At 34.8% G+C, this 15,475-nt stretch overlaps 1 protein-coding gene across 1 annotated transcript; it reads left to right on the top strand.

Moving 5' to 3' along the window:
- The first annotated feature begins 261 nt into the window (after positions 1 to 261).
- LOC113707807 (cytochrome P450 710A11-like) lies at positions 262 to 2,910 on the top strand. The gene has a single exon (XM_027230126.2). The coding sequence runs from the start codon at positions 951 to 953 to the stop codon at positions 2,472 to 2,474; it is 1,524 nt and encodes a 507-aa protein (XP_027085927.1). The 5' UTR covers positions 262 to 950; the 3' UTR covers positions 2,475 to 2,910.
- Positions 2,911 to 15,475: the final 12,565 nt, after the last annotated feature.

The following is a 15,475-nucleotide window of genomic DNA, read 5'->3' as shown; positions in this document are numbered from 1 at the left end:
CTGTACGTTGGAGGTGCAAATCTTACATCTGCAATAAAAAAATTAAAAAAATAAGTCAAAACAGTCCTTTGATCTGGATGGGTTTGTTTTTCTTCCAACTCCTTGTACAATTTAATTGGATTTTCCTACCTGTAAACTAGAATACTATACCTTTGGAAAATTAATGCGGCAGTTAAATTGTTTGGATTGTTTCAACTTCCAAGACAAAAACCAAACACATTAATGTAATAGTGGCAGTTGCACTTTGGGAGATAAAACAAGCAGGAAATTTTCCTGAGAAAGAAATGCAGTCTAGTTCAAGATTTCACATTTAGCCTTGCTTGTCTCATGCGAATATGTTAAAGTCTTCCACATCATCTCCTCAAATAGTCCAGCTGGATCTCAACCCCACCACTCAAAATCCCCATATATCATAATGCCTATAATTTTCTACCCTTTCTCGCTTCCTTAGTCCTTCCTACATACTGCTGCAGCCACCCAGCCAGCAGCCATTGCTGATTTCATCGCTTCCGCTAGCAAAAACAGCAATGCATCATCGCCTCTCTTAGAATTCTCCGTCCAAAAACTTTTACCATTCTCCATCTTTCCCGCTTTAATTCTTCTAGAACACAAGCGAAAACAACCATTTTTTTTTTTGGGTCAGAGTAGTCCTGCCCCTGCAAACCTGCTTCTTCTGCAGAAGATTCAGAATCTGTACAATTGCTTCTTTTTAGGGTAATAAATCCAAGCAGCCAGAAACCAGTCAACAATCATCTTTTTCTCCAGAAGCCGCTTGCATTGAATTGACCACATCCCCCAATCTATCCCCCATTAGCCCTATCCCTTTCCAATTTCTTGACCATTTTCTCCATTCCTTCCCCACTGTTATATTACTCCTTTCAAATCCCCCCCCTCCTTCAAAACTTCAATCAAAGTCTCCCAAAAAGAAGAGAGTAACAGAGAGAAAGGAAATGGAATCTCTATGGGCTAATTTTGTATCAGAATACACACCATATCTTGTTGCTCTTGTAGCTCTGCTTCTCCTTCTTGAGCAGATCTCTTATCTGAAAAGAAAACGCTTCCTTCCTGGCCCAACACTTGTTCTTCCATTCATAGGTAACGCAATTTCCTTAGTTACAAATCCGACCAGATTCTGGGACGCTCAATCCTCCTTGGCTAAATCCACCCCTCTGGGAATCTCCACAAACTACATCATCGGCAAATTCATTCTTTACATCTACTCAACCGAGCTTTCTCACAAAGTCTTTGCCAATGTCCGGCCGGATGCCTTCCACCTTGTAGGCCACCCATTTGGGAAAAAACTCTTCGGCGAGCATAATTTGATCTACATGTTCGGTCAAGATCACAAAGACCTGAGGCGCCGCATCGCCCCAAATTTTACTCCCAAGGCTTTAGCCACCTACACTTCAATCCAGCAACGCATAATTGTCAAGCACTTGAAATCCTGGCTTCAGAAGGCAGATGGAAAGTCAATCCCACTTCGCATTCTTTGCCGCGATATGAACTTGGAAACTTCCCAGACCGTCTTCGTCGGGCCTTACTTGGGAGGTGAGGCAAGGGACAGATTCAACATTGACTACAATTTCTTCAATGTCGGCTTGATGAAGCTCCCCATAGACTTGCCGGGATTCGCCTTCAGAAACGCCAGATTAGCTGTTGAAAGGCTGATTGAAACGCTTAAGCTTTGCGCGGAAGAAAGCGAGAAGAAAATGCAGAATGGGGAGGAGCCCACTTGCCTGATTGACTTCTGGATGCAGGAAAATCTAAGGGAAAGGGCTGAAATTGCTGAAAAGGAAGGCTGTGATAGCGATAAGGTGTCGAGTTACAGCCACAGAGAACTCGGAGGCCATTTATTCGACTTTTTATTCGCAGCTCAAGATGCTTCTACTTCCTCATTGGTCTGGGCTATAACGTTCCTGGATTCCCATCCTCGCGTTCTGGAAAGAGTTCGTGCAGAAGTGGAGAGATACTGGAACCCGGAATCCGACGAGCCTATCGCGGCGGAGCAGCTGAGGGAAATGAAGTTCACGGAGGCGGTGGCGAGGGAGGTGGTGAGAATAAGAGCTCCGGCGACTATGGTGCCGCACATTGCCGGCGAGGATTTTGCATTGACGGAGAATTATGTTATTCCAAAAGGGACCATTGTTTTTCCTTCGGTTTTTGACTCTTCTTTCCAGGGTTTCATCGAACCGGACCGGTTTGACCCGGACCGGTTCCTGGAAGAGAGGCAAGAGGCCCGGGTTTACAAGAAGAACTTTCTAGCCTTTGGAGCTGGGGCCCACCAATGTGTGGGACAGAGGTACGCTATTAACCATCTGATGCTATTCATTGCGATGTTTTCCACTCTGATCGACTTCAAGAGGAAGCGTGTCGATGGCTGTGATGATATTGCCTATGTTCCTACGATTGTTCCCAAGGATGATTGCAAAGTTTTTCTTTCAGAGAGGTGCAGGAGATTTCCCTCTCTTTCATGAGTCAAAAAGCGAAATCTCAAGAAGGATTGGTGGTGGTGTTCGCGTAATTTCATCTCATTTGTGAATGGTAGAAGTGTCAATTGGAAAATACGGGTAGACACAAATTAATTTGTTGATTAACGTTTTTTATACTGTTAAGTGTAAAATGTTCATTATGCAAACGCTTCTGCATTTATCTGTACGAAGAATCTAGACTCGTTTGCACGAAGAATTATTTACACTGTCAGTAGAAGAAAAATGAATCTTTATTAGATGAATTAACTTGTTGGTTACATTTTTTTCTGTGTCAGTGTGAATAGATATGCTCGGTGCCTGGTGTTCTTATGTATTCTTTTGTATTGGTTTCGAGGTGAACGAAGGAGGGGTGTATACCAAAAATAAAAAATTGGTTTTCTGTTGGGGGAAGAATAAAAATTGTTTTAGTAATTTTGAGTAACAGAGTGGCCTATTTGTCTCAAATGCTTTGTTAGCTGCAAACCTATGAGCTAATTATTGCACATTCTTTTTTTTTTGGTTTATTTTATCAAATATGATACTTGCATAGCAAGTGAATAATTTCTTGCTGATAACTTTAATTATTTGTGATGTTGCCTTGCGTATAAAAAATTATATGGGCTGTCTTCTGCCAATGTGAGGTTGGCATTGAACTGGAAAGTTTGTCTGGATGCCCTTGTTTTGAGCCTTATTAGCATTGAGTTTGGTAGATTGAGCCCTACGTAATCATTGCCCTCGTTATTTTGAGAAAATTGATTAAGAAAAATGGGAATTTTGACATATCCAAAATTGAAATATTTTAGCTGAACTTGGAATTTAAATACACTGCAACTTATTCGTGCTTATTTTTGTATTGACGAACCGAAATTACTGATTACTTAAGCATGCCATACAAACGTGTGGGGAAACAAAACATTTGAGGTAACAACTTGGAAACTTTAATTATATATATAAATATATAAATATATATATATATATATATATATATATATATACTTCTTCCGTCTCATTAAAAGTGTCATACTTTTTATTTTGGAATGTCTCAAAATATTTGTCATGTTAAAAAAGTCAAAACACCTTTTAGTCTCTTTTTCCAATATAGTCATTCTTTCTAATTATCTCAATATTACCATTCAAATTTAAAATTTGAATTTACAGGGTAAAAAATGAAAAGAGAAGTACAAACATCACAATTAAACCATTATTATTAAAAAATTGGATTTTCAAAACATGACTAAATAATTAGAACGAATGGAGCATATATCATTTTCTATTCTTTCACCTTGTAGGCTAGGGGTGGCAATGAATTAAGCTTCCAGTTGATAGCATGCTTGCAACTCAGTCAAAAGTTTGATTTGAGCTTTGGTAAAATCCAAATTCGAACTCAAGTCGAATTTGAGCTACTTGAGTCCATTCTCGAGTTGAAGTCAAGCACTCAAATATTTTGTTCGACAGCTTGTCAAGCTTTTCTAGCATTATATATATATACATGTCATAATTATTAAATTACTTAAAAAAATATATGCCTAGGACAAAGTACACTTATTACTATTCTAATTCAAGCTTGAGCTCGAGTTCAATGTTGAGTTCCTTATATAATTTACATGAGTCTAATTAGAGCTTCAAAGTTAAAAGTTCTTCCAATTCGAACTCGTGCTCAGATAATTTATTTTGAGTTTGAGCTCAACTCAATTCATTGTCACTCCTATTGTGGTAGGAACTTAAAGTTACCGTGTGAGAATGTTATATTTAATTCAAAAATTAACAAGGAATGTAATGAAGAACTTGAATTGAACTTACAAATGTGGGAAATTTACCTTGACCTCAAATGTTTGATAGATATTTTCAAACGACAATGAAGCAAAAGAAACAACCGGGTTTCTAATTCAAACTACTAGACGAATAAAAGAGCTGGAAAGAAAATAGAGTTCTTCAGCAAACCTTATACTGGAATTCCTAATTGTCAGTGGTTTTGTCATGTTCAAACTTCAAAGTTGTTGAGTTGTGCGTCGTTTAATAAAACATTCAGCAATTTCAGACTTTGTTCATAGCTTGTACGTGGGCATAACTTCCTTATGATCCATATACCTTTTTCGATAATTAGTGGTTACGTTGCCGATAACTATTGTTGCTGAGCTTCATTGCTTAGCTAGTTTGGGATAATTCCACTTTGTGCCATTGACTAATGTTTGAATTTTTATTTTGGTCCCTAAGTTGAAAAATGAAACACTCAAGTCCTTACCATATTAAAACCATCAGACTCTAATCTTTAAAGTATAAAATTTGTCCCATTTAAGTATCAAAATTTTATATTTAGAGATTAAAGTTTTTTAAAATTTAGAGACCAATGCGGGATTTGGGATGTAGTTAAAAAGTGTAAGTTTAAATAACCCTAATCAAGTGAGTGTATATAAAGCTCTCATTTTAGTAACTATTTTCTCTCTCCTAGGTGACATGGCGATATTTTCAAAGCAATAATGTTCTTGTCAGAGCAAATTTTCCTCAAATGACAATATGTTATCCTCCCCCTGTGGGGTTTCTATCCCACATCGGTTCGGGGGGGTTTGGGGTTTGGGTTTATTAAGGTCTGCGGGAGCCTTCAAAAGTTGCCGGCTTTTGAAGGTTTCTCGCAGGTCAACTTTAGTAACGAAAAAGTCTGAGTTTCTCAGTCATCGGAAAAAGACAGAAACCTCGGGGAGGTGATCTCTCCATTTCAGTGGGTGTCTGGGGGGTCTTTACTTCTTAGCAGCGGGGCACCCCTGTGGGGTTTCTATCCCACATCGGTTCGGGGGGGTTTGGGGTTTGGGTTTATTAAGGTCTGCGGGAGCCTTCAAAAGTTGCCGGCTTTTGAAGGTTTCTCGCAGGTCAACTTTAGTAACGAAAAAGTCTGAGTTTCTCAGTCATCGGAAAAAGACAATATGTTATCCTCAATCAGTTAATTTCATGTATTCTTCTTGATTTTTTCAGATTCATTAAACACTAATTACTCCCCTTCTTCTCTCTCCAATTAAAGTTTTTCCTAGTCACTTATTCACATTCTTCTCTATCTCTCTCTCACATTAATTCATCAATTATTTTCATGATATACTAAATTGGTCTTGGCTTTAATAATTTTTCATATAGTAATTCTACATCTTCTTATAATTTTTATTTTTAAAATTTTACTCAAAAGGTTATTTTTTTTTTCAAACACAATGTAATTTAAGTCAAAATAAATAATGAGTAATTTAAAACAAAAATAATCCCAAAAAATAGCCTTACTTTCCCTTCAATATTCATGGGATATATAGCGTAATGTAATTTAAACTTATTTTCATCTAATTATTAGACAAAATGAATATTTGATAGAAATCAAGCCTTACATGATCAATATTAATACTTGATAAAAGATAAAAAGTAAAAATTTACATGACAAGTATAAAAGAGAAAAATATGATAAAGTTTTAACAATATTAGTTGTTTAGAGGCATGATAAATGAGTAAATTACAAAGGAGAATGCATGTTGCATGTCACAAAAAAAATTTTATGATAAAGTATTGAGTTACAATGACATTATCATAATATTTATTTTAAGCTGAAATCTATTGGAGTTAAATGAAGTTCTATTTGCAAAATAAATGAATAAATAAAAGTTTTAGAATTGAATAAAAAAGCAAGAGCACATAGAACCAAAAAGATACAAGAAAAGATTAATGCAAAAACTATGTTATTTAATTATAAAGTAATAGATATATTAGTGTGTTAGTGAGAAAGAGAGATATCCTTATACTATATAAGATTGAGTTTTGGTCAAAGAGGAGGTTGAATTTCAACCACATAGGTAGGGACTTTTTGGGAATTCCTTATATTATAAAGTGTTTTGCAAGCTGAAGATACAAGTCAGGAAAGCCTGTGATTGGGTATATTAACCGAAATGGCCTCCTTTATAGACATTTAAAACTTTAAATGTGGTTGCATGTTTGGGTATTTATGGTATGTGCAATTAATCTGGACCCATTTGTTGCTTTTGATACAACTCATATAAGCATGTGGGTTTGTGTAATTACTGAAATGGCCTTTACACAACACACGTTCAGCTCTTGAGCCATAGACAGCCGTTTGGGACTCGCGCTTTGGCTGAAATTGCCTAAAATGAGTCTTGGTTGCTCTCATAGACAACCGTTTGTGTCTGTAACTTGAACAGCCTTTTCCCCGATGTTCTTGGCCACTGTTGCCTAATGTTTCATGAGCTTTCCGGATAGCTTCATGTTTGCATCTGGGTATTAGTTTTTGTATTCTTTGGATGTTGTCTCATGATATTGTTAGCTTTACCGTCCTGATTCCCAGCTTGCCTTTTCATTCTCTCTCAGGTGTTAACTCCACTATTTTGCTGTCATTTATGCCTGAATTTAACGGCCATAAACATGGATTTATTAATGACTCCATGTCTGGCCTTTGGGATTGGGTCTGTTTCCCCCCTTTTCAGCTTTAGGGATTGGGATTTTCCATGCCTCTTCCTTTCTCCTCTCATCCGAGCTTATGTCCGAAAGACCCATTTCTTTGACATTATAGCCTCAATTAAATAGCCAAGCGTTTGTAAGTTAATGTCTAAACGGCTGCGCATTGATTATGCTTATTTCAATACCTCCTCTTTCGTTTTCTTCGGTTTCACCCTTTTAATATTCTGAGATGTGGGCTATTTTTTATGCCTTTCTACCGAGCATCTCAGAATGTTCTTTAGCCGCAACTACTCCTGGTGGTTCAACTTAAGGTAAGTTTTTTTCCACAATTTTGTCATTCATGTGGGTGGTTTGGACCGTGTGTGGCGTCGATGTGTGCTTAATTCCTAAAATTTGACACTTGGCCCTTGTAATTTAGCTGCAACATACAGATTTTTTCACAAATTTAGAAGGCCTTTGTAATTTGACTGGTTTGCTTATAATGTTATAGGTTCGGGATAACAGCAAGAAAAAATTCTCGGTGGGGTTTCTGGAATAAGGTTAGCTTTCTGGGTATCAAGTCATTTGTGTGGCTTTCTAATATTTGTCACTACGGAACAACATCTGCATCCTAAAATACCGAAAATGCAATAAGCGCAACTGAAGTAGCCGACAACCCAGACCTCAACTCTAAAGGAACACAAATGGATGTTGCAATACAAGCAGTGGAGACAAAGAAAAGAGACAGTTCAACCACTTTGGCACCCTCACCGTCTACAAAGTCCAGTGAAGGAACCAGTGGTACAACCCCTATAAAACAAAATGATGAAACCACTAAGAAGCAACGTATCTGAATGCTGCCTATTACAGCATCTAAAAGATTTTACTACTATTACTATCACTAAATAAGTGGATATACATAATGTCCTTTTGAACTACTCTATTATCTATCTGGATCATGGGAAACCTATTTGTTCGTACATTTTTTGGAATTTGCTGCATCTACTTATTTGTCTTTGGGAACTTGTTGATTCTAATATTGGGTGGCTCTTATGTTGTTTGTCTCGTAATCGTACCTACCTCTAATTATGTCGCATAATGTACTATTTTTAGTTCAACGAAAACACTTCTTTAACCACAGGCACCAAACACTCGCGCGATGCGCGAGCACTCCCCCCTAGTGATAATAATAAGAAAAAGAGGAAGAGACCCTAACAGAAAATACTTAATTAGAAAGAGAAAAAAGAAATAATTAATGTGTAATGGATCTTAAGAAAATCAATGAACATATATAAAGTTGATTGATTGAGAGTAATTTTGGCATTTAAGTAAAATGCACTCTGATAGTATCACTTGTCGCAGACCAGACGGGATCCTCTGTCCAATATTTCTGTCCACTTTCCTGTCCAATGCAAAATTATATAGTTTCACTTACTAATACTGCTGATGTGGCACATGAAAAAAGAAAGGATGTTTGGCTGCCTCATGCTTCTTCTTCTTTCTTCTTTTGTGTTTTTTCACTTAAGTCCTGAGGCCTAGCTCATCCTCCATCCTAATGAAAAGAGCGGACATTTTTGCATTGACAATGCAAGGAAAGATTTAGTTATGAGTTTATTGTTGCCGGTTCGAGGATTTGTCATGGATCAAGCGTAGAAGCTGAAGGGAAAGTGAGCAAACCAATTCCTTCCGCGAGACTCTGACTGTGATGGTTTGGCTATGTCAAAACAATCTTGCTTACTTTTTAGTGATATTAACTCCCTTCAAAGATTAAGTATATCTTTGTTTATTTTGACGGTTTGGTCCGCTTGCAAATAGTATCAGTGTCTTTTGTTTTACCATACTTTGTAGAATAACTTTAAACGAATTTTACCTGTCAGAAATTAGTTCTCATGCACCATGCACCACTATTTCAACCATAATTTTAATATATAGGCTTTTTAATTTTTCAAGATAACAAGAAAAATAAACATGCAAAAACAAAATAAGCATTGAATTTTCTTTCGAACTCTTTAATTGGTTTGTCCCTTGCATAGAATTGGAAGAGTTAAAGCAACATAGGAATAAAAAATTGAAGCAAAAAATTGTGTTTTAACATTTTCAGATAGAAAAAATAGATAACTAGAATAATGGTTCTTGAAGTTCCAACTTGAAATGAAAGGGGTTTTTTTTTTCCTGATTTTTTTTTGAAATTTCTTTCATGATGAACAGTAAATTGCATATATAAAATAAAGCAAATTGATGTACCAAATAGTGCCATTTTGTGATTTTTTTTGTGTAAAATTTATTAATACTAAGTGGAAAATACAGGAAAAAACCTATGACCTCTGTCGACCTATCGAGTAGCCGTACATGGGCTCCTCTTGAAATGAAAGGGTTATCTCTTTAAAGATCCTTTCTTTTGTCATATCGTTTGCACCAACATAAGATGCCACCTTGACATGGAATTTGACAGCCACAATAGTTATTGCATCTAACACCAGCAACGGTTGTATCAGTAACACTGCCATCACTTACACTTGCGATGCTAATCACATTGTTATGTTCCTCTAAGTTGTTCTTTACTAAACTTTCAATGCCACGTGCTTGTTGTTCATATAACTAAAATGAATAATGATAAATAAAATATTGCATTAGATGAATGTTAGTAAATACTGACCATAAACTATAAAAAATTCTTTGGCTAAGAAGCAAAAATACCTCCAGTAACTTAGTCATAATAAATAATTAATCTTATTTTATATTAAATAAGATATTATCTACAATAGTAGGTTCATGATCCAATTCAAGCAATTAAATGTTTTTTAAGAACCATATAGAACCATTGAACCATTTGATGCGCTAAAATTTCCAAACTATGTATCTAATGTCAAAAAAATGTTTAATGAATTTTCTCCAATCCTAGATTTGATAGATTATAGTGGCTAGTATCTCATGCATGAAAATCCATATTTAGAACCAAAAGAGGTAAATTAAGTATTCACTAACATGCATGACACCATTTGATATTTAGAACAAGTACCCGTTTCCTTTGTCTAGATTCTAGTACCACTGTTAACAAAAAAACTATGCATTATAACTTCTGACAAAATTGTACGGTGGTTTTCTGAACATACTCATGAAGAAACGTTCAATCTCAAGACAAAATAAAGACAATTGATATATTATCAAATCCCAGTTTATAGCCCATAATATAACTACTAGTTTGACAAGTCAGGTTGAATATGAGTATTTGTTCAAGCGCTTATTATAAACAATAAAAAGAAAAATATTTATGGGACAAGAAGCAATTGTGTAGATGAACATTATTTTTTTTACCATTGACAAAAGAAATCGCAAATCTTCTCGACACTCAAGTCTCTTGCTTAATAATAAGGTTCCCAAAATTGTTTACTTTCACTTACACCAAAAAGAAAACAAATTATTTTGTCGAAGAACTTCATTCGTCTTCTAGGCAAAAAACGGCGGCAACAGGTTTTGGGAATTGTAACAGTAACAATAGGGTTTTGGGAATTGTAACAAAGTTGTGTAAATAAAGGAAATAAAAAAAAAAGAAAAAGAAGAAGAAGTATAAGGCAGCCAAACATCCTTTCAGCAGTATCGGTAAGTGGAACTACGTAGTTTTGCATTGGACAGGAAAGTGGACAAAAATATTGAACAGAGGATCCCGTCTGACTTGTCTGATTTTATCCATTTTTGTGTCTAACTCTTCTCCAATCAATTTCTAACAACTTTTATATATGGTCAATGGATATTTGGATTTTACTTATAATTTCTCTCACATCTCGCTACTTCTATATCTTTTAATAATTTAAATTATTTTGTATCCATATATAGTAATTTTGTTTAGTGCGAATTTGGCCAAAATACCTGTTGCATATTTACGGGATTACTATTAAAGAAAAAGAAAAAAAGAAAATGCAATTTGTGCAAAAATGAAAGTACACATCAAAATTTTGTCCATGTCATCAAAGTTCTATTCAAACCAAGCACTAGGCTAAGACAATTCTCCATCCAGATTACCAATCTGCTATGATGGAAGGATCTATCTTATAGAATACCGAATTGCCAAATCTAATCTCCGTTAATATTAATACAAGGCATTTATTATCATACATAAATTACACCTAAGGTACTATATTAATACACATCTTTACCTTGATTATTCCTTTGCATTTAGATATTTTTCTGAATTATTTTCACTTTTGTAAAAGTTAACACCCATTGTCTCTTTACAAGTGCCTACTAAATGTAAATATATTTTTTTTGGAACAAATCCCATACACAGAGAGGGGATGCCAGCTTTAAATTTTGTAAATTACTAAAATAAATAAGTGTCTACTGAATGCATGCTAGTCAAAATCATTAATATATTCACAAGTTCGTCAATGTCTTGTGGTATCAAACTGTGTAGGGCACACCATCTATCCAAAATCCTAGTGCAAAATCGTGAAGGCACATGATATCATGTAATAATAATTACTAAGATCACTTCATGCGTTGGTATGGTGTTCGGTCAAAACAAATATGCATAACAAAACACATTTTTTGGTTTTCAATAAAAAAAATAGCTATCTTCCTGGCGAAAGAAAAGGATTTCATTAGCCATCATCCATTATCATAAATGAAATCATGTTGTCAACTAGTCTTTCGCCTATATTGACGTGAAGCAGCTTACAGATGGTGGTTTGAGAACTTGTTCTTCAAACTTAAGGACCCATCTACCTACCATCATTTTCTTCATATAAATGAGAAAAAAAATGACTACATCCCACTCCATATAAATTTTGCAGACAACCTTTATTTATGTTCTAGTAGGACATCTTGGCTGTATTGATTTAAGCTAGCTTTACTCTTAGGAATCTCAATCATTTGAGCATCATGCATGTCAGCCAGATTAAAAGATGCCCATGATCATGTTCTAGTAGAAGCAGTTGAAAGTAATGATGAATGCTTTTCTCTTCATTCTTATATTAAATCAACTCCCCGCCCATAGATTAAGCTATATGCTCTTAGAGATAATTTGATAAACTTCTCTTGAGATTTATGACAGTATCATTTAGTACCCTTAAACCTTGAAAAATGCCATTAACCTCCCCTACACTTAACTTTTTGTAACACTGTCAACACATTTCAAGAGTACAAAAGTAACAAATTCATTTTGGGAAGATGATATCTATCCAAAATTGTCCTTCCATAATTTTTAGTAGAAACTTTTACGCACATTGTTGAAATATTGAAAAAAAAAAAAGCATGAAGGTGCAAGTCTCATGAGTTAAAAAATATATGGTGACTCTAAGGAGTCTTGCAAATTGTTTAGTTTTTCTGAATTTTCTTTTTTCTTTTGTCCAAATTGATGGCTGGAAAACTAGGGAAATGACAAAAGCATAAATTTGCATTAAAAACACTAATTCTCGGTGCTTTCAAGGTGCAAAAAATTATTTTCACTATCATAAAATATATCAGGTGACTTTTATGAGCTTCATAAATTGATTATTCGAAAACTGTATATGGGTCTCTCAATTGTGTTAATGACTTGTAGTTTTTCACTAAAACCCCACATTGGCCAAGTTTTTTCAATAGTGAAGGGAATAAATTAGTTTGTTATGAAAATTAAAAGACAACAATAAAAGGGAGATTTTGGAATGAAATTGTCTTTTCTCTCTCAAAATGAGTCTTTTAATCTTAGAAAGGTTGAAGCTTTAGGACTTAGAGGCCTTGAGTTCCAATCTTCATTTTCTTTCCTATTTCTTAAATCCCACCCTTTCCCTATTAGGCAAAAAAAATTAAAAAATCTTATATTGTAAAATCAATTGACAATGTTACAAAAGGTTAAAAGTATGGGAGGTCAATGATAATTTTCAAAAGTCTAGAGATATGTGATATTTTTAGAAATCTCAAGGGAGGTTGTTAAAAATAATACCTTGTTCTTATTTTTTTTCTCTTTTAACCTAACTGCAAATGCCCATTAAATGTCATTAATTCAGGATTTGCCCCTTAAAACTATTAATCATAGCACTTTACTAACTATAAACAAAAGGTTTAATAACAGTAATGTTGTAAAATGAATATCTGTGTTGTTGCTTTAGATAAAAATAGTTATAAGAGAATAGCAAAATGTAAAAAAGTACAAAAAATTTGGAGAAAATTAAAAAAGGCTTATGAGGACATTTTTATTTCAAGTTATAGAAAATTTATTTTGTAATCAACAATAGCAGTACAAAATTCATCACGAGAACAAATTTTGTAGATCCAAAAGTGTAGAAGAAGAGTATTTAAAATCTAGATGTAGTGAAGATGAAGGTATCTTTTCCATGAAGTAAAGTTGTCAAATTTCTTTCAAGACCTAAGCAAACATGTTAGCAATGCAAGATCATGGGGTTATGACAGGAGACTAAGGCCTTGTTTGATAACCCAATTCACCACTTAAATTTAATGAATTCAGATCTTAACATATTCATACCGTTTGATAACAAAAAATTGAACATTTGAATTAATTAAATAGCACTGAATTTTCTAAGCAGCTTACTCCCAAAATTAAGTGATAAGCTATTCACTTATCACTGAATGTGATATACACTCAAATGTATTACATTTAATATTTAACAATTCAATAGCTTAATGAATTCAAACTTTAGATTTCAAATTTCAGTTTTTAAACTTCAGTTTTTATCAAGCACATCCTAAGTTAAGGCTATAGGTAATATAAGAGTTTCTTACGAGAGAATGTGTATCCATGTAAGTTCACTACAAGTAAGTTAAGAGTACAAGTTCAAATGATACGTTAAGCAAGAAACGTGAGTAGTTTTTGCTATCTTTGATTTTCTAAATGATTTTATATATAAAAGTTTTATGTAAAGAATGATGTTTCTTATGCAAAGAATAATTTTACCAACAATGATCTATTTCCATTAGACGAAAGTTAGGCTATATGTCGTGTATGTCATGCAATTCTCTTTATGATATAAAAAGTTAAGTGAGTGAGCTGCCTTATGATAAAGTTAAAGTGCATGCAATGTATACTTGTATAAATGATTTTATGACTTAAAAGTAGCTCAATTATATTCTTGTCCATGTTGGTAGAAATATAATTCGGCCAAGTGTAAAGTAATGATAGTACAAAATGGATTAGGGGCAGGAGCGGTCATTAGATGGACCGCTCTTGAACGATCTCCTCACAAGACCCAACGAACGGACCACAATAAGCCATGTCAGGAAGGCTTCAGTAGGGACTAGAACGATGTCGTGCTGAGGAGAAACGGGAAAAACAAAAAGAAAAAGACTTGACGGACTGTGTCATGAAGCGTCGGTCCGTTCCTGTGCAACTGAATAGTCAAAACGAAAAGGTAAGTGGCACTCCTTCCAAAATAATCCTCACATATTCGTTTGTGCAATTCTACAAAACAGAGCAAGAAAGAAAAACAAGGGGAAAATAACATTGCAGAATTGGAAATTGCCAGGCAGTAGACAAGGGATAGCAAGAAGTAGTAGAAATAGAGTGGCTACGAAGGAAAATCACGATGAGGAGAAGCAATAACTAGTGGCAGAAGGAGAGAGTTAAGGATTGGTACTCAAATATCAAAGGGCTTGAGAAAGGTGAACAGGAATTGTGAAGTACAAGATTGGGAGATCCGGAGAAGAGATAAAGCAGAAGAAACACAGGTAAGAAAATAGCAATGGTATCACATAAATTGTGGATCGATTTGACTTGTAGTTGTCTTTTGCTGTTACATCATTGTGAACAAATGGACTGATTATACTTGTTGCAGTTTTGGTTGAAATAATTGTTTAATACAGTGGAAAATGGATAATACACTGGAGCCTTCGGTTGCACATAATAGGTATTATAATTACCAACATGGGAGAAGAAAGGTATTGGAAATTTTGCACACCAAGTGCTTGCAAAATCGCGTGCATGGGTTGGGGATTGTTATGGTTATTGTGTATGAAGTTGGTGTAGGTTTTGTTACATAACAGTGCCTGAGTGGAGATTAAACATGATATGGGCTTCTAAGATGGTACATACTGTTGAGGGAGACATACAAAGTGAAGTGAAATGGTTACAAGATATTTCATTTAAGGGCGCCATTTATAGCATGTTGGAAATGTATTAATTTATGTGAAAGAATACTAACATGGAGTGAAATAGTTATGCAGATGTAAAGTGAAATCCCTTAATTGAATGAAGTTAAATCAAGGTCCGTCCACCAAACAATAGAAGGAAATAGAATAAAAAAGTATAAAAGGAGAGGGGCAAGGGAGATGAACATGCGTACAAACCATGAATGTGATGCCTCTTTTTTTTACTTCATGCTATAAACACAAGAATGAACAGAAAAGAAATGAATAGTGGATCACATCGAACTTGATAGGTAGGAGAGTATTTTGAATTTCAAGAATGGTAGGTAGAATAAATAACAAACTATGTAGTTTGGCATACTTAGTGTCGTAAAAAGGTTAGAAGTCATGATAGGTATTGTGTTTGGACATGAAGTTGGATAACTGTTGCATGCAATGAGTCAACAGTGACACCATCAGAAGTGGTGTGTGAAATTGTCACAAAATTATGCGAATTTGGCACCCTGTGTTTG

The sequence above is a fragment of the Coffea arabica genome, chromosome 9c (assembly GCF_036785885.1).
Source record: "Coffea arabica cultivar ET-39 chromosome 9c, Coffea Arabica ET-39 HiFi, whole genome shotgun sequence".
NCBI lineage: Eukaryota > Viridiplantae > Streptophyta > Magnoliopsida > Gentianales > Rubiaceae > Coffea > Coffea arabica.
This window is presented reverse-complemented; position numbering and strand designations above follow the sequence as displayed.